General features: G+C 42.0%; 1 protein-coding gene and 1 long non-coding RNA gene across 6 annotated transcripts in view; one reads left to right on the forward strand and one right to left on the reverse strand.

Moving 5' to 3' along the window:
* Positions 1–21,963, forward strand: part of ERN1 (endoplasmic reticulum to nucleus signaling 1) — a 42,443-nt gene that overhangs the window by 13,830 nt on the left and 6,650 nt on the right. For 2 of the 4 annotated variants that reach the window (XR_005107027.1, XM_037405787.1), the window contains exons 3-21: positions 6,472–6,505; positions 7,517–7,589; positions 9,199–9,271; positions 10,355–10,477; positions 11,280–11,381; positions 11,906–12,167; positions 12,797–12,875; positions 13,645–13,807; positions 15,098–15,216; positions 15,551–15,742; positions 16,339–16,594; positions 17,363–17,453; positions 17,825–18,014; positions 18,539–18,638; positions 19,072–19,271; positions 19,514–19,661; positions 20,096–20,223; positions 21,450–21,573; positions 21,810–21,877. Coding sequence is in view for 3 of the 4 variants with exons in the window: in XM_037405787.1 (XP_037261684.1) it covers positions 6,472–6,505; positions 7,517–7,589; positions 9,199–9,271; positions 10,355–10,477; positions 11,280–11,381; positions 11,906–12,167; positions 12,797–12,875; positions 13,645–13,807; positions 15,098–15,216; positions 15,551–15,742; positions 16,339–16,594; positions 17,363–17,453; positions 17,825–18,014; positions 18,539–18,638; positions 19,072–19,271; positions 19,514–19,661; positions 20,096–20,223; positions 21,450–21,573; positions 21,810–21,877 (2,525 nt within the window). In the remaining variant the exon portion in view is untranslated. Of the gene's footprint in view, positions 1–6,471; positions 6,506–7,516; positions 7,590–9,198; positions 9,272–10,354; positions 10,478–11,260; positions 11,382–11,905; positions 12,168–12,796; positions 12,876–13,644; positions 13,808–15,097; positions 15,217–15,550; positions 15,743–16,338; positions 16,595–17,362; positions 17,454–17,824; positions 18,015–18,538; positions 18,639–19,071; positions 19,272–19,513; positions 19,662–20,095; positions 20,224–21,449; positions 21,574–21,809; positions 21,878–21,963 lie in introns of those variants that run through there. The other 2 variants (XM_037405797.1, XM_037405805.1) reach the window with 2 other exon arrangements.
* LOC119156349 lies at positions 14,046–18,581 on the reverse strand. Of its 2 annotated transcripts, none has more exons than XR_005107084.1 (3): positions 18,472–18,581; positions 17,702–17,947; positions 14,046–14,926 (listed from the first exon to the last, which is right to left on the reverse strand). It is a non-coding gene; the product is annotated as an uncharacterized LOC119156349 (long non-coding RNA). The 2 variants fall into 2 exon arrangements; XR_005107083.1 differs by lacking the exon at positions 14,046–14,926 and adding an exon at positions 16,721–17,217.

Genomic DNA, 21,963 nt, shown 5'->3' on the forward strand with positions numbered 1-21,963 from the left:
GTTGGTTCTACCTGAGGGCACGTTACAGCAGTGAAAAGACGAAGTCTATCTTGCACATTAAAAAGACTTGGGTTTTGGTCAAAGGGCAAATTTTATCTTACCATGTGTTTGTGAAATACGGAGAAAAGTCAAATGTGTTATATTTAGCATTATGGTTGGCTTCAAAAATTGCATGTATTTTTTTTTCCATATATGTATGTAAAATATGGATTAGAATTATTTCAGAGTAATCTGAAACGTGTGGTATACTTCTGCCCACTCACAAGCAATGGATAGAGGCACAAATATTTTCTGGCCATGATGCAACCAAAACTGTATTGGGACATCAGCCTGCTGCCAGGTCAAAATGTTAATTTCAGCAAGTGTAACTGAACTCAGTAATTTGCTAAATTACTGGACAGTCATTATGTTCACAGGTTTCTAGTAACTGCTGTCATTGTGAATAAACTCTTAAGAATTCTAGAAGAAACCTTTATAATCTAGTATCAATGTCCTTTAAATTCTTTTTTTCCTAACACAGTTATTTTACAGATCTTTTTATTAACTTGTAAAAATGAAAGCTTTTGAGTTCTTACAGGATAACCTTTTTGCAGTCCCACAATGACAAGGCGAGGTATCAGCTATCTTTGTAATGGCATTTCTGTGCTACTGATGCCCTTGAACTCCCTGTGCTTGTGGGCATTAATATGCGTTGCTGAATGAATTTAATGAAGAGTGGCAGTGGCAGTAATTTTACTAACAGTGTGTGCTTGTTTACGCACAGGTGTGTATTACCAGATCAGAAAGCTAAAGCTTTTGTATTATATATTATGTATGTGTGTATATATGTGTTAATATGTATGAAATTGTAGGATTTTAACGTAGGAATTATTAACATACTCTGCCTTAGTGGAGGCTACAGGAAAAACAAATCGGAAACCCATGGAAATGTTTGTAGAAATCTTGATCTTCCCTTCAGCACAAAGGAGAGATTTACAGGGTGATGTCCTGCTTCCTAACTCACCCCCGCCATACTGCATAGTTCTTTTGGCATCTTTGCTTTCTTATTCTAGAAAGAGGAAAGCTTTTGTGCAGTTATCATGCCAAAAGCTTTATGTAGGACATTACAAGAAGCTGGCTTTTCCTCTGCTGCTGGAAATGGAAGCTTAAGGGAGAGGTAGATGTATTTATATCACAGGTTTATCACATTTTCTCTGTAAAGTTTTTTGTTCCAGTACAGAATACTTCCTGCTTTGTTCAGTGGTTACTATCGCTGTTGTTGGTATTGGAACAGATTGGGCCTGTTAGAATGACTTACCTAATCACAGGGAACTGCAGTTCAGGGAAATTTTGAAAGCAGGATGACATGATTACAGTCTCAGCATGTTAATACTGGAGTGCTGAGCGGCTGAAGAGAAGATAAGGCCTCAGTTCTGACTTTTGCAAGAACTTTTACCATTTGACCTGTTGTGGAGCAGTAGATGACTTCAGTTATAAGATGACTCATCTTCTCCTAGTCTGTATTCAAGCATATGAAAACTATTGTAAGACCTGACAACAATAAATTAAACTCAAGATTCTCTTTTTATCTCAGAGTGAGTTCTTATTTCAAAACAAACGTTGACATAAAGTTGGAATATGTGCCAAACCACATGAAAGTAAGTGTGAAGAGTTCATTGTCTGTCTTCAAAGAATCTTTGCAGAGCTACAATCTTAGTTCAAGAGGATGAAAGTGTTAAGAAAATGAGAAAATTTAGGTTACCCCAGTGGTAAAGATGTAGAGAAATGGCTTTCCACAGCCTGTCTTTCCAGGTGGATGGTGCTAGTAGTGAAAGGAGAATTCCTTCCACTTCAGAAAATAAACTCCTCTATCCGTTTATGTTGACTCTGAATAGTCTAGTGCATAGAAATGAATCAGATGTTGATACTAAATGCTTTCTAACAGTTCATACAGAACACTTAGGTGTTGCAGGAAGTGTTGCAGAATTATCAGTTCTGGTTCATGTACCAGTAAGTACTAAAAAAAATTCCCTGCAGCTTTGTAATAACATCCTAATCTGTTCCATCTACCTCTTTTTTTTTTATCATTGTTAGCAAATACAATTGCAGTTACTGAGAAAACAAGTAAAAGCAGGAACTTTTCCACTTCTGATGAAGCACTGTTCTACATGTTTAAGATAAATGGTATTAAAGAAAAGGTAAGGACTTTGTCATGAGCATGATGCTTCTGTGCAGCACATGCTGAACAGCTTGGAACTTGTCATAAAGCTTTCGTGCATCTCTTCTGATATGCAAGAGTGCTTCAGAAAACGCACAGCACAAATTGAAGAGATTTTCATGGAATTTCTGGCATCATTTATTAAAGTGTAGGATAGATACATTTGTTGATGTAATAGTTATGTGACATTTTTCCAACAGCTTTCAGAAATATAAGCTTGGAGGTAAAAACCTAATGCAAGTAAATATTGCACACACATATATGTGTGTGTGTGTTGTCTTTCACTGTTATGGTACTGGTTGGTCAATACAATCATGCTTTTGTAAAAGTAGATTGCTCAGTCTTAGAAAATCATGCAAAACCAAGTTTATTAGTCAGAAAATGCAGTACTGTATTATTACTCACTGTATTTTGGGGGCAGAGGGAAGCTATAGGAAAGCATTTCTTACCAGGCTCTCCTGCAAATGTCATGGACAAACCAGGATCAGTTGCTAGAAAACATAATACACCTTTTGAGATTTCCTGTAATTATTCAGGTTTTCCTGAGCATTCTTTGAAAAAAACCCCTGAAATATTAATATGTTTGAGGAAATTGCATTCTGACCTGTTCTACTGTAAGTGCCTGTTGTGTTATGTCAGTAACGGTGCAGTTAGAAAATTTGGAACTTGATTTCAGATAGCACTAGTTTTATACTGTAATTTCATATGACAACTTTATACCTCCATTTAATTCAGAGAATAAGGAGTCCTTTTATTAAAATGAAATTTAAAAGTTTCTGAAGATAATTTGGACAATAAACTATTTTCTTATGCTTTGCCTAGGCTGACTAGAAAGTGATTTTAAAGAAAAACTGCTTTACTATACTTAAACAATGTATATGCAGTCAGTTATGACCAAAAACAAGTTGTGCAGCATTGTTATCACCAAATATCATTTGAGGAGGAGATGTTTGTAGATAGGACGAAGTTGCTCAAGCACTGTTGGTGAAGATTGCTGTTGTCTAGCAATAGTCATCATCACCATAGGCAACAGTTTACTTTTTACCAAGTGAGACTCTCTGTGTAATCAGCTCATCAGGAGACACTTAAAAGTTCATTTGGCTTTTGCCTTTAGCAATGCTTGTAGCATTTGCATTAAATTTTACTTTAACTGAGGCAGGTGCCATTTTCTGCTGATTTATGATGCTGTTTCCTTCTCAAGACTGTGAGAGTTTGCCTTCCCATGAAGCACTTATTATCAGAAAAACTCTAGCTTGTGATCTTTAATGTCTTTTTTTCTTTTAGCTCACTTCACCTAGACTTGTGAATACATTGAGTGTATAAACTTGACGTCAGCTTTTAGGAGTTCAGCTCCAGATTTCAACTGCTTTGTATAATGGTCACCTAATGCCTTTTTTTTTTTTTTTTTTTTTTTTTTTTACCCTTGCTTTTCTTTTGTAATGGAGAGCTGATGTTGTAAGTCACCATGTGTTGTGTTAGATATTGTAAAGCTCATGGAATACTTGAAGCAGACACTGAGAAATAATTGGCATATAATCAACTCTTGGGTTTGGAATGAGGAGGGTCCCTCCCAGCATATCCTGAAGTCAGTTTCTTCACAAGGGATAAAATGAGTTGCTTGATGTAGTTAATGAATGAAGATCTGACTAAGTAGCACGGTCTGTAGAGACAGCTACATAATGATGAATCACTTAGCTCCTTTGTTTGAATGTTAATTATTCTTAGGGCCTTTTGGTGTGTACTTGGGTTTTTGATAAATTAAATGCAGTTGATGATATAATGTGGAGCTCTACACTTGCATAGCATTCCCATCTTACATCAGTGAACAGTGGTAATGGTGATAGCTCATCATTAAGAGAAAAACTGCTCAATATAGGCACTTTTGCAGTCAGTCTTCTATGACTACACGTCAGTGTTTAGGACTGTTAAAGAGTAGCAGCTAAATTATCTCGGCATTCTTGTTGCCTTGTGTATGAGGCTCCAAGTACAAGGTAACAGGACAAGGTTCTGTCTGTGCTGTCCAGTGGGTTGCTTTCCAGAGCTGTGCACAGCTCTGCAGGGTCCCTGCATTAGAGGAGATTTGTTGTGATGTGGAAGGAGACTGATGTGTCCGTGCCACGCAGGAGATGCCAGTGCAGTGGTGAGTAACTGTGTGATGAGGGAAACGGGTAAAGTGTGCAACTTGAAAAGTCAGCTAAGCAGCGAGTTTGCTAGGCGTAGTAAGATTCAGGGCTTCAGTAGAGCACTGCTCCCTCTCCAGTTAATTGGGTTGTTCCCAGAAGCTTAATACGCTTTTGAGTAGTTTACTGTGACAGCTTTGAGGATGTATCTGGAACGGTTTTTAGATTTGAGGGGAAAAAAAGAAGAAAAGTAGTTAAGTTTTGAACAAAGCTGCTCTGAGAGCGTTTACTATTGTAAAAAGGAATCAATGAAAATAAAAAATGGCCTTGCTGTTATTCCTCGTATTATGCTTTCTTTCTGCCTCTGATAATGTATGTGCATCTTTTGGTGACTGCCGTTTTCAACTGCATTGTGGCTAAAGGTCTGTTTGGGTAGGGGTTTCTTATGTTTTTTAAATCTGTGGTATAAAACAAAGGGACATCCTCCTGGGCTGTTATCATCGTTATCATCAAAGCCAGTAGTTTGTGTGGTGCAACATATGCAGGGTGGTAGAGACTTTGTAAGACCCATGTAATGAACCCTGAATTTCATGTTCTTGTCTTGCTTAGCTCTGCAAATATCCCAGTACACTAAAGCTGTCCCGAATCTGTGCCAGTTTCCCAACCAAAGCCTCTCAAAACATCATTGTTTTCATTCTTCCTTCCTTCCTGCTGTGTCATGATGTTTGCATGGAGACAGGACAGGTGAAAAAACAGTGTTTGTTTGCTTGGTCATCTTTCATCTTCTTACTTGGGCTCATTCTACTGTGATGGTTTGATTTCCCCTGCGGAAGTGAAGATACCTTGCATCCTCTTGACTTCTGCATTACTTTCTGCCAATATACACACAAATAAGCACACGTTTGTCTTGGAAGTTGTAGTGTATGTCTCACAAATCTGGGAACTTTTGTGGTTTTGGCATCTGGATTGCAATTCCCATGATTCAGGATTTTTTGAGGCCTCAGATAGTAATTTCAAGGTCGCATCACCTTAGATTAAAATCAAATCATTGAATTTACCTTTTAATATGTAAGGATTTAGATTTAGCACTGTCAGGTTTTATTTCGTAACTTCTTTTGTTGATGACAGCTAAACTGTGATTCTGAACCACTGAAAATACAAATTACTGTGAGATTGTTTCCAAACCTTTTGGTTTTTATGTAATGTGGATTCTTGGATAAATTTTAGCGGGGAGATTATTCAAGTGAAAAGATCAAGGTTTAGGTAATTTTGTATAGCCCTTGACAGGCTTCTGGTTTTATTTTCAGTGACGTGCCGATCATGGAGGTTTTATCTTGGAGTAGGAAGTGGAACTAAGCTATTTTTTTCTGACTTACGTCAGAGTCTTGCTCTTAAGTCATTGGCAGTCGTCCTGTTCATTTCCGTAGGTGTAGCCCTGAGCTTTTTTCAGTTTGAACGTTGCATCTTAAATGTTGAATTGGCTGGAAAGCATACACTTACCTGCCTGGTACAGGGGCACCTGAGACATAAGGTAGCAGAGGTTCAGAAAACACAGATTAAAAAATATCAAGATACCTACTTTTGTATCCCTGTTCTCACAGTGCCTGCAAACCTCCATTAGCTGTAGCGTGTTTTTTAATTAAAATTGGTTGTTGAAGCCTGCAGGGTGGAAGCAGTTGCTGCAAGTTACGGTCTGCTGCCTCCTGGGCAGCCAGTGCCCAGCGATCTCACACACCTACGGGAAGCAAGAGTTTTTATTAAGAGGTGTACAGGTGGTTCTAACAGACTCTATGTGCTCTGACCAAGTGAGAAATAAAGAAAAAACTCAAGATACAATAACTTGTGAAAACAAGAACTGCTGTCTTCTCAGAGTCCTCTCCCAGGGGGTGGCTGGGGAGCACTGTGGATAAAACTGGGCAAAGAACTTCAGGAGGTTTAAAACTTCTCAAGTGCTTTGTACTTTCCCATTTTATAAACCTGGTTTCTAGACCAAACAGGAGATGGCTGCAGCTGCTGAGATAGCCGCTTTCAAATTCCATGCCTCAGACGTTCAAAAAGAAGCAAATTGTTGCAGGCTTGACTTAATCCTGTGTCTAGTGAGTTCAAGGAACTGAGTTGCCAGTGTTACGACATTTTCTTTTTATCTTTATGCAGATCCTGTACTCCAGGTGCCAATACATGTGGAAGAGTAAGTCTGTTTCCTTTATCTCATTTACTGCTTGTTCGATTTTCTCTGACATCTTGAAATTTGGTTTAATTTGACCTAAATTATCTATGTACTAGAAAAGTTGCATACCTTGCATAAGTCAATTTAAGGTGGTTTAGAGAGCAGATACAAAAAATAATAGTTCTGTTATTTGTAGTGCTAGGAAGAAACATCATGTCTGCAGACAGTTCTCAAGCCCTTGCTCAGGTTTAGGGATGAAGCGTGCTGACTGTGCCACAATCTTAGTTGAACACCTTTGAAAATGGCAGAAACAGCTTGGGAGTGATCTCTGGTCTTTGCGCTTATGCTCTTCAAATGAAAGACTAAAAATAGTGAAGCCAAAGAAACTCCAGCTACCACCACCACCAGAATCTTCAAATGAAACCCTCGGGCTGTTACTGCAGAGTAGTTCCTCCAGCGCAGCAATCTCACATTTAGCTAGAAAACCTGGGGCTGTAACTTTATGTCACTGAAGTCAGTGGTAATATCCTTTCTTTTTTGTGGTTTGTTTTTGATGTTGGGGTTTGGGTTTGGTTGTTTGGGTTTTTCTTCTAGTTTGGAGTGGGAGGGTTGCCTTTACCTCTCAAATGTACATAATTCTGGCAACTCGTTTACTGTTCCTTGCCTTCCTTATGCTCTCTGTTTTTGTTTATTTGTTTGGTTTGTTTTTAATTGCATTCTGTGGCATTTTAAAAGCATTCAGGACTTGTTTAAGAGCTTTCACCCAAGTGATTGTCTGCCATATTCGGATCTTTAGATTTTCAGATGTATTAGTAATCTTAGGTTATATCAGTTCTGAAACAACTTCCTTTTTTTTCTTTTTTTCTTTTTCACAGTTAATAAATTAAACTTAAAAAAATGGGTAATACAAAGTAAAAAATATAATGTCAGTTGAACTTCTCTGTAAAGCCAGTGCTGGCCATAGTTGCTTTCCTGTTCTCTGAGAAGCATGGTACGTCTTTTTATCGTTTATAATTCCTGCTTAAATCCTAGGCCAGCATTTCTTCCAGACCCAAATGATGGCAGTTTGTATACACTTGGTGGCAAGAATAGTGAAGGCTTGACTGTAAGTATGTTTGTTAAATTCTCTCCTCTGATAATTTGTAGAAAAGTGCCCTAACCAGACTCACACGAAGGACAAGTCCCCAAGGGAGCTTCCCGCTTTCTTGGCGGTACTGTAGTTTGGCAGGTTTTTGTGCTGTTTAATGGAAGTGTACCAGTTATTTGGAAAAGCTGGGTCAGACTAGCCAAAAACTAGTGTCCACTGCCTGCGCTGATGTTAGGATACAAGTGTTTGGGATCACAGTGGCCTATGTTATGTTGCTAGCACCTTTGCAGAGTGAAAACATACTGTATTTTATGAGAGCAGAAAGTTGCCACTTTTCTTGCAATCATCAGGAGATAATTTCTACTTGAAAATACCAATACCTGATATGTTTTGTTCACTTGTACTATTTTTCTGTAACTTACTAAAATAACGATGATGACAGATACTGAATAATCTCTGTACGATTTGTTGGGAAAGTTGTACCCAGCATAATACAAAACTGATACGTCACTTTCACACAAATACATAATTTTCTAAAACCATCTGCCAGAAGGCAGGATTAATAGATACTTTGTGCTGACACCTTTAGATGTCTTTGTAAGATTTACTAAGCAGACAAAAATACTGAACCTTATCAAAATAGTCACCAGTCCATGTCACCCACAGATACTAGCTAATACTTGACTTCTATTTTTAAACATTGTGATGATACTCAGACAAAATGTTTGGCTTCTCACAGGTTTCTTTTCTCTGGCAGCTGTTATGATTTCCTTCAAGAACTTTAGTGTTGTCAGTAAATACTGAAATATTTGACTGCCCCCACCCCCCAGCACAGCCAGATCATAACTTGCAAAATGATTCTTGGTTCTTTTCCTGGGTGAATCCATGAAGCAGCAATCTATTTGAATCTATTCCTTTATTCTGCTAATCTCTCTTTCTGAATTAATTTAATTTCTGTTTAGGATCATTATTATAGAAGTTTTAAGCAAGAGTGGAGCAATTTTAGCATATTCAACTAAACTCACAAAGGCCTGATGTTTATTGTTGGTGCAGCTTGTGCGTTACTCTTGTGACCTCATCCCAATAGGAGTCTTAAAACTTAGCAAGGTTTGTCACCCATTCTGTAAGCGCAGTGCGGGCTTGGCACTATCTCAGGAACTCTTCAGCTGGAGATTTGCGCTTCACCATCTTAACAAATTCATTTGTCTGAAGACATCTGGCCTTTGTAAGTATTACTGAATGTCCTGTGCAGAACCATTTTATACTCGTTATAGGTGAGGCAATTAAACCATGGTATGTTGAAGCCCAGGCAGTTCGTACGTGGTGATGGTAGACCTTAAAGCCACAGAGCCTTGGCCTCCAAACCTCCGAGCTGCAAGTAGTTCTTCCATTCTATATACATATTTCCTGTGGTAAGCTCACCGAGACACACTCCTCTCTGTTCCGGGTTTGCAGAGCAGGGCCTTGACCTGAAATTTTGAGTTCTCAGGCACTACGGTAATATAAACAATAAAACCCTGTCATTTGAGATTTCTGAAGTTGTCTGACTTCCCTTTTCTGCGAACAAATGCGAAGACTGTCACACCAGTGTGAATAAGCCTATTTTGTTGGGTTTTTTCTTCCCTAGAAACTGCCATTTACTATCCCAGAGCTGGTGCAAGCATCTCCCTGCCGCAGTTCAGATGGGATTCTGTACATGGGTGAGCTCAAATTTTCTCTCTTTTAGATTATAAATGTTGAGTGTCTATAAAATGTAGAGACTCCCAGACAGACTGCATGGAAATATGCTTTACTTTGGGTTTTAGTTATGGGTTTTCGTGAACCTTTCTGATGTCAGAAAATATGATCAATATAGAATTCAATTACTGTTGGAAGATTAAAACCCACCTACTTTTCCTGAAAGAGAAAATAGCTTTTCTAAGCAGTGAATAGCCTGTATGGGGTTTTTTGGTTTCTTGAGATGCTATCTCTCAACAAAATGTGACTTCTGCTTAAAATCTTCTTATGCTTATAAATGTCACTGCCTCACAATTATAATTAAATTAGAAATCCCGTTGCATCACAGTTAGACATCCTCCATTATCTGAGGTACAGGCAGTTCATTTATACTACAAATAATAATGAATTTATGGCTCACTGTCCTGACTCGTTCTAATTGCAGATGGATTTGGGAGGAGAAAGGGAGAAGAAAGGACAGTTATTTCTTCACACATTTTACTGTTGTGATAAGGATCAGGATGAACTTAGTATTGTTTTTTTTTAATCTCTTGAAGGGCCAGTATCTACTTATTGTGTCTGTCCAGTAAAGGAATCAAAACGTTTATTTGAAGTCTCTAAACACAACACACATGTTAGTGTCAAAGAAATACTTAAGGTCATAGTTCCTGGAGTCTTGAATAGGATACTAGAATTATAGTCCTTGAAATCAATTTGAAATGTGTGGACCCTCATAATTTTTTTTCTACCTACTGTCCTTCAGCATTAGCAGTTCAGTCTCCTTTGCTGCGGGCTGACAGGATCTTCTACACTCAGAACTTCGTTAGATTTTTAGAAAATTATTTTTTCACATCGATAAATACTGTATTTTGTTTTTCTTGTCAATATTTGGGGTTGGCCGGTAGTGCTAAAAGATGAAATTAAGCCTGACTGAGAAATTGTTTTATTAAAAATGCTGTATTCATGCTAAGTTCATGAGCTTACTAAAGAAAAAAGAAGACTGAAAAGCTTGATGGAAGTGCTGTTTTTCCAGCTGAATGGTAACGTGGCTGAAATTGTGATTCCAGGTAAAAAGCAGGATATTTGGTACGTGATTGACCTCATGACTGGGGAGAAACAGCAGACCTTGACTTCCTCATTTGCAGAAAGTCTTTGCCCGTCAGCATCCCTCCTGTATCTTGGGAGAACAGGTCATATGCTTTTTTTTCTGCAGCTTAGAAGAAAATTTGTTGTCATCTTTGTTTTTCAAGTTTAGGCTCTTAACAAATGACCTTGTGATCAGTTCAGGTTTTCAAGTTGACTTCTTAGGAAAAACTTCTGCACATTATAATTTTGGACTGTACAGAGACAAACTATAACAGCAGAAAGATACTGTTTTTTTAAAACTTTGGCAGTAGGCATCGTCCCTTATTGTTCTTGGTGAGTAAGTGGCATTTATATGCCGTGTAACAGGGCATTCCAGCAGCAGCTGTGAACCCAAGTTTGCCCTGTAACATACAGCTTTTATAAAGAGTGTTTAAAGAAAATGGAGATATAGCATATCCACTGAAATCACAAATGCCGTATTCTAAATAACTGGTAAAATTAAACCAACACCATATAGCTGTTGACTAGTAGAAAGGAGTAAGTGTCAGACTTGTTCTTTAACGTCTATATCCATGCGTTCTTTTAATGTGATAGTTCAGTTACAGAACACGGTATACTGAATTTTAGAATACAGGGTTTGGAAACTTGTAAGTAAAACAAAAGTACGTCAGAAGCAGCTGTGCAGTAAAAACCTTGTCCTGAGATTCCTGCAGATCACTATGTGAGTGGATTGGGTATTATCTTTAACAGCTGTGAAATATGTATTTATCAGGAGTGTTGGGAAACTGAAATGCGGAGAGCAGCGAGTGGTGTGTGTGGTGTTTTGAAGAGTGTCTCAGATTTGAGATGATTGATTCTATTCTCTCATAGGTTTTTTTGCTTCACAGACTGTATATTTTTTAACAGAGTACACTATCACAATGTATGACACCAAGAAGAAGGAGCTGCGGTGGAATGCCACCTATTTTGATTACGCAGCTACTCTGCCTGACGAAGACATAAAATACAGTAAGAATTTAACTGCTGTCTTTTGTTGTTGTTCTTCCCCTTTGTTGTTGTTCTTCCCCTTCTCCATATATGTATCAGCTGTGAGGTTTGCATACGGGCAAAAAAATTCTGATTTTTTCTGTAATTAATAGATCAAGCTGTCCTGTCTGAGTTTTGTGCAGTTGATAGGCATCTGCCAGCTTTTATCCTTCACATGCTGTAAAATCTACAGCCTTCTAGGTAGCTTCAGGTAAACTGAATCTACGAAGACAACGCTTGAAGATACGACTCGATAAAATTTAGTGGAAAATAGCAGGAGAGGAGTTGAACCTAAACTGTGGTGCACGCTCAGAAAAAGCTATTGCATTGCAACTGAACCTCTATTAACCTAATTCTGACAACTGATTTGCTGATCAGCAATTCTTTTGCAATGTAAGGTGTAATGGACTCCACAATTAACATAAGGCTTGAACTGTTAACATGTATTATTAAAATTGCCCATCTGCAGCAATCCAGATATTCTCCTGTGTATTTGTGTATTGCAGAGATGTCCCACTTTGTGTCTAATGGAGATGGGCTGGTGGTGACGGTGGACAGTGAGTCTGGGGACGTACTGTGGATTCAGAACTACGCTTCTCCTGTGGTAGCCTTTTACATCTGGCAACGTGAAGGATTACGGAAAGTTATGCACACTAATGTGGGGATAGAAACTCTGCGGTACTTGACATTCATGTCTGGGGAGGTTGGACACATTACCAAGTGGAAATACCCTTTTCCGAAGGAAACAGAGACCAAGAGCAAACTGACGTGAGCATGAATATTCCTGTTGTTCTCACTGTCTATTCGACAGAACTTTGTTGTGAAAACCTCATTTATATACATTCAGTTATGGATTTTTCTACAAATTTCAAGGTGGTGAAAAGAATACATGAAAGCAGCTCTAGTTCTCCAGCCATTATTTGCATCGTATTTGATCTCTTACTGTCTAAAGTCAGAGACAAAAAAAAACCCCCCACCTACCGTAAACTTAGGAAATGTATATTCATAACTTTAATCAGATGCTCTGTGTTTAATAATGTCTTACAATGTGGAATGTAATTGGTTTTTGTAATGTGAAGCCTTTCACGTTGTAAATATGTGCGTGGCATTTTGGCAAATACCAGTTATTGAATAATGCAGAAATAGACCATGAGTTCTGTCAAATGAGTAATTCTGATGTGAATAATCAACTAAATAATGCTTTCATAATGAGGAAGAATGGCTTCATAATACAGCAGTACTTAAAACAATTTTACAGATCCAGGCTTTTCAGGATATAAATATAGATGATTTGAGAAACTTATACATTAGTTCTACAGGATTGTGTTGCCAAGGTTTTAGCTAAGATGGCAAAACATCCATTTGTCTGCTTTCTGACACTTACTGTTTTTTTCCAGACCAACTCTGTATGTAGGGAAATACTCCACAAGTTTGTACGCATCGCCATCAATGGTGCATGAAGGAGTAACTGTTGTGGTAAGTTGGGAGCTGCAAGAGCTGGATGACACCTGCTGAAAAGTGCCTTTACAGAATTAGTACTGTCCTGGGCTTAAAAAAAAAAAAAGTTGAAATGGAAACATACATTAAAATATATGAAAAAAGACAATTATGCTGTAGTAAGTAGCAAAGGGATCTGGTTAAAACAGAATAAAACACTGAAGACTGTGCACCTACAGAAATTTGGTTTTAAATTGCAGATTGCTATCAAGAAATGCGTAGCAAATTAAATATTTCATAAAACAATATAACAGTAAGCCTTAGAGTGCATGACCGTAGTTAGGAATCATTTCAAATGCTGCAGAGTAACTAGCTCATCAGGAATTGTGCCAGGCAAGCTTAGCAGAAGTGGACCTGAGGTTGCTACGTGGTATCGTCGGTGCATTGTGGTTAATGTTAAGATTGCTGGTTTGTTCATCAAAGTAACTCCCCATAGATAGGAAACTGCATCACGGGTTTGTTTTGCTGTGGCTGCCTGGGTAGGAAATAAAGATCCTGTTTAACTTTTCAGAAAAAAGAGAGAGTAATCTCATCTCCTAGGCAACACGTAACTGAGAAGGTCTAATGTCCAAGGCTGCTGGAGCAGTTGCTGAGGGCGTAATGGCAGTGTTTCCTTTACAGTGACTTTGCTGCCAGAAATTTTTGCTTGCCCACCAATTCTGACTTCTGGTTTTTTTATTTAGTTGCCTATTTAAATATTATAGGGGCACAGCGCTTCCTTAACGGTAACGTTACTCTCTGTCTCTAGCCCCGCGGCAGTGCCATACCCTTACTAGAGGGTCCGAAAACAGAAGGCGTCACAATTGAAGACAATGGCGAGTGTGTTATCACCCCCAGTACGGATGTGAAGTTTTCGAGTGGACTGAAGGAAAAGAACAAACTCAACTACTGGAACGACTGGCTTTTAATAGGTACCCGAGGGCCGGCCGTTGGGGCGGGATGTGGTGCTCATCCACACCGCAGAGCCTGCTGTTCAGCTGCTGTAAATCAGTCACAATCACTGCCTAAACTCAGGCAGTAATTACTAAATTCTAGTAATCGTTTCTAATTTGTCCTCTTTTCCGTATGAATGAATGTCTTTACATATATGCGTGCTGTTTTTCTCAAGGCCCCTGCCCTATTCAGTGCATAGAATGAAGAGCGCTTAGCTCAGTATGTGGAAAGTTGTTTATTTACCCCCTCCTTCAGGGAGGGGTATAGGTAACTCATTATTTACTGTAAATACTGTATTCTGGTTCCTTTGGACTTTTGTTATTGTGCATAATGTTACTTTCATTCTTATCATGGATCAGACAATCACATTTTGCCCTTTTTATGAACGGAGGCCTAAGGCATAGAGGCTGAGTGTCAGCCTGTCCTGTGTGTCCCAAATCCCCAAACTCTGGAATTGACTTTTCAAGGCATTTGCAATTTTGCTTCAAAACCGAGTAGCTGTTCAGGTTTAAGTGATGCAGGTCTCTAATGAAGTGATGTATACCATAGGATCTCTGTGGCAGGGGCGGTGTGTAACTTTCAGCTTCTTTTAACTGCCACCTTTCTCTGCCGGGGATCCCCTTCCCTGTTAATACCATCCTGCTCTTCCAGTATGTCAGGCAGCTCCCTTGAAACAGTTGGTATTCCTCTGCAACCCTCCGAGCTGAACAACCTGTGCCCTCAAGTTTTTGCCTCTTTTTTTTTTTTTTTTCTTTCCTGCTGTACACCTGAGCGGGAGTCTTCCTCTGTGCCCTCCAACTGCCAAAGCTGGCAGCACAGTAGCATCTCCCTCTTCTCACTTTGTTGGCTAGCACGAGCCAAAGGAGTGTGAAGAGCATGCCGAGTACCTGAGTGCTGGATAGATTCTTGCTTCCTTCTTGTGCAGCACAAGCCATTCCCTTCAGAACCATTTCATGTCTACAACGTGGTCTTCACCTCAAGGCCACATAGCGAGCTAGGAGGCATAATGTGTGTTCCCCTGATGGTCAGGAACCAAATCTGCAGCCAGTGCTTGAACGTGGTGTTCTTCAGGATTCCGATCATTATACCTGTGACTGCTTGAGGAGGACAGAGGGAAAAATCGTTTTTATTTGAGCTTTTGCTCTGTGATGTTCTCAAGCCTTTGTAAATCAACTTTATATACACTCTTCTGCAAAGATGCTGAAATCAAGGGTGTCTTTCCTAAAAAGGGACAATGTTTTATTTCAACAAATGTGTTCTATTTAAAGGGCACCATGAAACACCACTATCTGCTCCTACAAAGATCCTGGAGAAATTCCCAAGCAACTTACCTAAGAGGCCTGAAAACGTGATTCCAGCTGACTCTGACAAAGCCACTATTGAAGAGGTCTGTGATGTGAATAATCATCTTACTGGATGATAATAGAAAGGAGTAGAAGTTTGGGAATGACTCAGAAGGAAAGCTACATGGAATTGCTTCACGTTTGTTGTGTCAGATTTTTGTGTAGTTTGCATGCAGAATCACTGGTATGATGATGTGTCGTTCCTTATTTCAGAATTAGGGCCTTCAGCTGCTTTTTTTCTTTTCCCCCACATGCAAAGCTTTCTTTGACTTTGGTAGGGTTAGAGGTTATTAAAAATTATTTAGCAGAAAGGCTAGTGCATAAGTGCTCCATTACCCCTGAAGATACTGAGCTAACACAGCTTTCTTTGCATCTTAGGTTATTGAAATCGTTGAAGGCTCTTCAGCAGAAGTGCCACCTGCTGTTCCGAAGGATATTGAGGAGAAACCTGCTCAGCCCATCACCCGGCCCGAGGCTCCGGTGGACTCCATGTTGAAAGACATGGCCACGATCATCCTCAGCACCTTCCTGCTTGTGGGCTGGGTGGCTTTTATCATCACTTACCCAATGGTAATGCTGACTTAGCTTGATGTACTTTTCACTTTGGGGAGAGTCAGTAACATTTTGCAGCCCAAGAAATTATACAGGAGGTAGAAAGTAGTGTACTACAGGGTTTTTCCCCTCCTCAGAGGTGTGCAGTCGGCTGCTTTTTGTAGCAAAGGCTACAAATCTGACATAGCAGTGATTTCTCTGGGCATATGTGCCAACTCCAGAGGTATTTTTTCTCATCCCACCCGTTCTGGTTTTTGTATGTGTTACTCTTTTCACAGACACGATCTTAATACTGTTGGCTGCACTCCTCTCTTCCTCGCCTGAACCACTGTCAGGTTTCCAGCTTTTGGATCAAGCCTTTAGCGACACCTAATAGCAGTTAGCTTTGGCCATCTTAACCATCCACTGGGGTGTCTCAGCTTTGCGGTGGAAGTTCAGGATGAAATGGGAAGCGTGTGAGGGAAAGCTCCCCAGCCTACTTGGCCAGTAGTGTCGTAACAAGAGAGTTTTCCTCCCACCTTTTGGGTGCGGCTACCCCCAGCTAGAGGGTTCCCTTTTGTGACAGGACTCTGAGGTCCTTGCCCCACTTACGGAACTGTGGTCCTTTCTCACAGAGCGTACACCAGCAGCAACAGAGGCAGCATCAGCTGGAAGAGAAGATACAGCTCCTGCAGCAACAGAAGCTGCCCTTCCGTGCTCCCAGTGATCTCCCTCCCGAAGCAGATTTCTTGGATGCCTCCTGTGGGCGGACAGAGAGCTCGGCTGCCAGCACCCCAAACATGTCCCCCAGAGCATCAAACCATTCTGCGTATTCCAGCATCTCCACATCTGACGCTGGGAGCTGCCTCTCCACTGAGCAAGAGGAGGGAGGTAAAGTTGATCCAGTGTCTTTTATTGTGAGTCTGTGTGACGATACAGCACAACAATTAAAATACTTATTGACGATACATCCCAGAGCAGAAGGCTGAGAAGGGCCATCATTCTCATTTAGCCTGACCATTTGCAGAACACGGAGCGGCTGTGCCAAGCCCTGACTTTGAGCAGGATGATTGATCTGCTTTAGGGAAACACCCAGTTCCTAACTGCCGTCTGAGGCATTATGCGGTCCGTGGCGGTATAATCTTATAACCTGTAGCCATTCTAGGGAGAGGATCATTTAAATAAAAATATGTGTTATGATTAACTGGAATCAGGAAATAAGGGCTATGCAGCGCTTCCCGCCTGATCTTCCTGTGCACTCTTGTCCTTCCAAAGGCTGTGCAGGGGAACTGCTAGTAAACCCACTTCTGTAACGGGCAGGCACCATTTCCTAAATTCAACATCTACAAAACTTTCTAGAAAGAGTTTGTGTGTCAAGAACTGCTGGTCTCTTACACTGGCTGGAGACGTGATCTTTCCGGACCCGAGCTCCGGCGTTGTGTCCAGCATGTGTTTGACTCTGTACGTTGCATCACTTGGTCACCAGAGGGTACTTGCCTACACCGTGTGAGTACCTAATGGAGATGATCAGAAGGTTTGACCATGTGGTGTTGTTTTAAACATGAGCAAAAAGACTTCTGCATGTGGCCCAGCAGGATGTGCAGCTGTGAAGGGCTGACTGGACCCCCCCTAAACCAGCCCTTCTTGTTTTTCATTCAGATGAAGATGTGAACAGGGTGATGGTTGGCAAGATTTCATTTAACCCAAAAGATGTATTGGGACATGGAGCTGAAGGGACAATTGTTTACAGGTAGAAGACAATATGTGCATTCAGCATTTAACAGACCAATGAATGTCTTATTTGCATTCAGTATTTCTTTCTTTCTTTCTTTCTTTCTTTCTTTTATTATAAAGCTACCCAGGTATCTAATATGAACAGAATTGAAACTTTTTCAACAGTGTTTTGTGTGTGTCTGGAACATTTTCCACTAATTCCACATTTCTCCACTAGCAAAAGCTACTTTACTTCCCTTAGAAATGTTTAATCACCAAACATACCTGTTTCCAGCATGAGAAATGCTTTAATACACCTCTGTAAAATGTCTTCTGTTGTCACTCGCTCTCTACAGTCTTTGTCTGCAGAGTGTAAAAGGCTGATGTGATTTTCCTTCCCGTCTGTAGGGGCACATTTGACAACCGTGATGTCGCAGTGAAAAGAATTCTTCCCGAGTGCTTCAGCTTTGCAGACCGTGAAGTACAGCTGCTGCGAGAGTCAGATGAACATCCTAATGTGATCCGCTACTTCTGCACAGAGAAGGACCGGCAGTTTCAGTACATAGCCATCGAGCTGTGTGCTGCCACTTTACAGGAGGTGATGGGGCACTTGCAAACCTACAGAACCTGTGGAAGTCTCCCTGGAAGCCCTCCATTTCCTTTAGCTTATGTTGAAGTGCCTGCTGCAGGAGAGTCCCCCGTCACCTCTGTGACAGTTACATGTCCCTGCAACAGGGCTGTTTTCAGACCTTTAGAAGGACATCCCTGACCCTCTACTATCTACGGACAGAAGCTGTCATCCCTTTTTTTCTTCTTGTGAAGGGCTCCCTTCTATTCATCCTCCCCGTCCCACCTATCTGAATGTTGGAGACCCTCTACTCTTGCCTCTGGAGCACAGTGCCATGTAGAATTCCAGCTTTGAGTGATGTTTTAGAGACCATGAGCTTCAACCAAAGCCCAAAAGGCTCATGTGTGTTACCAGCTGGCACGATTTACCCAGTCTAATCTTTTTTTTTTTTGGCGCGGAGGGGTGGTGGTGAAGGGGGTAGACTTACTGTTTATGCAGAGGGTGATGATAAGCAATGTTGTGGCTGAATCTTCTGTTTTTCTTGTAATTCGCAGTACGTTGAGCAGAAGCCCTTCAGTCACCATGGCTTACAACCCATCACTCTCCTGCAACAGACGACATCTGGTCTTGCTTACCTGCACTCCCTCAGTATTGGTAAGAATGGCTATTGTCTCGGTATGGGATAGACAGCGGTGCGTTTTCTTAACTGAAAAAAAGAAGAGAAACCCTCCTGGTGCTGGGAGCTTGTTTAATCGGTCCCAGAGGGAGTTGTGGAAGCTCCACCTCGTGCTGGCAGCAGTGGTGCCTGTCCTCTGACACCGGCCTTGTCCCTCTAGCGCTCTGCTGCACCGGAGTAGTCAGGCTAGTCGTTACCATTTATTCAGGGTGCTGCTTTTTGGATGGAAGGCATGTAAACCATGTTGACTAGTGATGTGATGAGCCTCTATGAAGGACGCTAGTTTGAGGTTAGGACTTTGGTTTAATGAACGGTGGTTCAGCCTTCTGACAGATTGGCAATGCAAATGTATTAAAAATGTACAAGTATTGTTGGGATGGGCTGGAGTGGATAAATGGGCGTTTCTAATAGTCCACAGGGACCTGAAGCCCCATAACATCCTCATCTCGATGCCCAATGCCCATGGGAAGGTCAAAGCTATGATTTCAGACTTTGGACTGTGCAAGAAGCTGGCAGTGGGCAGGCACAGCTTTAGCCGCCGGTCGGGCGTGCCAGGCACCGAAGGGTGGATCGCCCCGGAGATGCTGAGTGAAGACTGCAAAGAGAACCCCGTAAGTCTGCACCCTTCCACCAGGCTCCCCGGCGAAGGCAGCGCAACCCCTGGGTGGCACGTAGTTGCAGTCAGACTTTTAAGATACACAGTACTTGGTACCTGGGCATTCATGCTGGCTTGCAGCTGAATATGCTGAAAAGTTTTCTTCTGCTCTTAATTGCAAAATAAACTACCCTGTGATGATCAAAGTCTTCAGGGGGAAAAAATGTGTTATTGCTATTAAAGGTTGTTTATTTGCAGACATATACCGTGGACATCTTTTCAGCTGGCTGTGTCTTTTATTATGTGGTATCTGAAGGCAGCCATCCCTTTGGCAAATCTCTGCAGCGGCAAGCCAACATTCTGCTGGGTGCATACAGCCTGGAGTCTTTAAATGCAGGGAGGCATGGTAAGAAAAGCTCGGGAAATGTAAAGCGCTACGGAGTTCAGTGAACTTTCCACGGGTGTTAAAATGCCGACGGCAGTGATGGAACTGTGGCCCACAGCGATGCCCAACCTGGCAGTGGTGAAAGCCGCACTCTGTACTCCTGAAGTAACGCTCCTAAAGAGTTAGTGCCCCAAAGCGTCTCTGGGGTACGCGGTTCGGAACCCTGCGAGCTTGACTGTACAGTTATTTCATGTAGGACAGAGCTGAGCTTTGATCTTCATAATCACACCTGTTCAGCACCACTGACGGACTGTGGGTGGTCCAGTGTGTCTTCGAGGTGGGCACTTGAGCTAGCGGGGTAGTGTTCAGGACTGCTGGAGGAAGAACACTATTTTCTGCAGTAGAGAACGTTACATCTCCCTACAGCCTAAGAATTATCACCCTTTTCTTTGCAGAAGACATAGTTGCTCGTGATTTAATAGAGCAGATGATAAACATGGACCCTCAGAAACGTCCGTCTGCCAGCTGTGTGCTAAAACACCCATTCTTTTGGAGTTTAGAAAAACAGCTCCAGTTTTTTCAGGTGTGTTGACCTTTTCTGTCCTTTCAGTTCTAAGAACTCCTGTAGCCATTCTTCAAATCCTGAATTCAGTCTCTCCTAGCTGTGTGGGTGTTTGAGGTGATAGAACCCGTGACCTTATTGCAAGGAATGAAAAAGCCAAGTTTGTAGCACCTAGGTGCTACCTCGTAACAAATATTTAAGTCTTCTAGAAGATAGTTCATAGGAGGGCTAGAATGTGATGTTATAAAGTGGAGTGAGGAAGGATCGAGCAGCTACAGTAGGAGAACATGTTGCCAAAGGGTGCTGAGGGAGCTGGTGAAGGAGCTCACCAAGCCACTCTCCATGATTTATCAGCAGCCCTGGCTCACTGGGGAAGCCCCAGCAGACTCTACAGGGGCAGGGAGGAGGATCCAGGGAACTAGAGCCCTGCCAGCCTGACCTCGGTGCCGGGGGAGGCGATGGAGCCGGTCACCCTGAGCGTCATCGCATGGCACATGCAGGACAGCCAGGGGATCAGGCCCAGCCAGTGGCAGGTCCTGCTTGATGAACCCAGTCTCCTTCTAGGACCAGCTGACCCACTGAGCAGATGAGGGAAAGGCTGGACCTTAGCAAAGCCTTTGCTACCATCTCCCACAGCATTCCCTGAAGAAGCTGGCTGCTCAGGGCTTGGCTGGGTGTCCTCTGTGCTGGGTCAAAAGCTGGCTGGACAGCTGAGCCCAAATTCCTTCCCTGGAAGGGTGGCCAAGCAGTGGCGCAGGCCGCCCAGGGAGGCAGTGGGGTCACCACCCCTGGAGGCGTTCAGAAAGCGCGTAGAGGTGGTGCTTAGGGACATGGTTCCATGGTGGCCTTGGCAGCGCTGGGTTCACGGCTGAACTCTATAATCTCAAAGGTCTTTTCCAACTGAAATGATCTGTGTCGCCAGGCAGCTTTGGCAGGAACAGGGTAGGCAGCCCCCGGTAGTGAGTATCTGCACTTAGTCCTGGTGTGGGGTGGGAACTGGCCGAGGGGCTGACGTTCTTCCCAGCTGTACCTTCTGCTCTGGGGTAAAAGGCTTTGGAAGATGGTGAAAGAACTCGCTGTCTCAGGCTTCTCGATCCTGGTCCCAAGCACAAGCCAGTGTACGGCGCTTTGTCACGGAGTGAAGCAGAATCAGCTCCGTTATCTGTGATGAGCCAGAAGCAGCAATCTTAAATTGTTGGGAAAAGCATGGAACTAAAACTAGAAATTAACCTGTCTGTCTCTTCCAGGATGTTAGTGACCGGATAGAGAAGGAATCCTTAGATGGTCCCATAGTCAAGCAATTAGAAAGAGGCGGAAGAGAGGTGGTGAAGATGGACTGGAGGGAGCACATCACTGTTCCTCTTCAGACAGGTAACGGACAGGATTTTATCGGCGGGGAAAGGAGTCACATGCTGTTCCCAGTTTGCTGGGACAGGACAGTAAGGCTAACGCTGCCTCAGCGTTGGTACGTGGCCTTCACTTGTCAGCAAAGTCTTTTCTTCCAATCGAAGTATTCTGCATTGACACACATACTGTGTGCCTATTTTGAGTCCAGCAACTGAAACTGCATCGAAACACAAAAAGAAATCTTGTAATCTCTTTTGCAGACCTCCGAAAATTCAGGTCCTATAAAGGAGGCTCAGTACGGGATCTTCTGAGGGCAATGAGAAATAAGGTAAAGGCCGCCTTCCCCCAGCAACGTGCACGCTGGGGTTCTGCCTCCAGCTGCTGTTCCTTGTCTGTGTCTGTCCGGGGACCGAG

The sequence above is a fragment of the Falco rusticolus genome, chromosome 1 (genome assembly GCF_015220075.1).
Source record: "Falco rusticolus isolate bFalRus1 chromosome 1, bFalRus1.pri, whole genome shotgun sequence".
Lineage (NCBI taxonomy): Eukaryota > Metazoa > Chordata > Aves > Falconiformes > Falconidae > Falco > Falco rusticolus.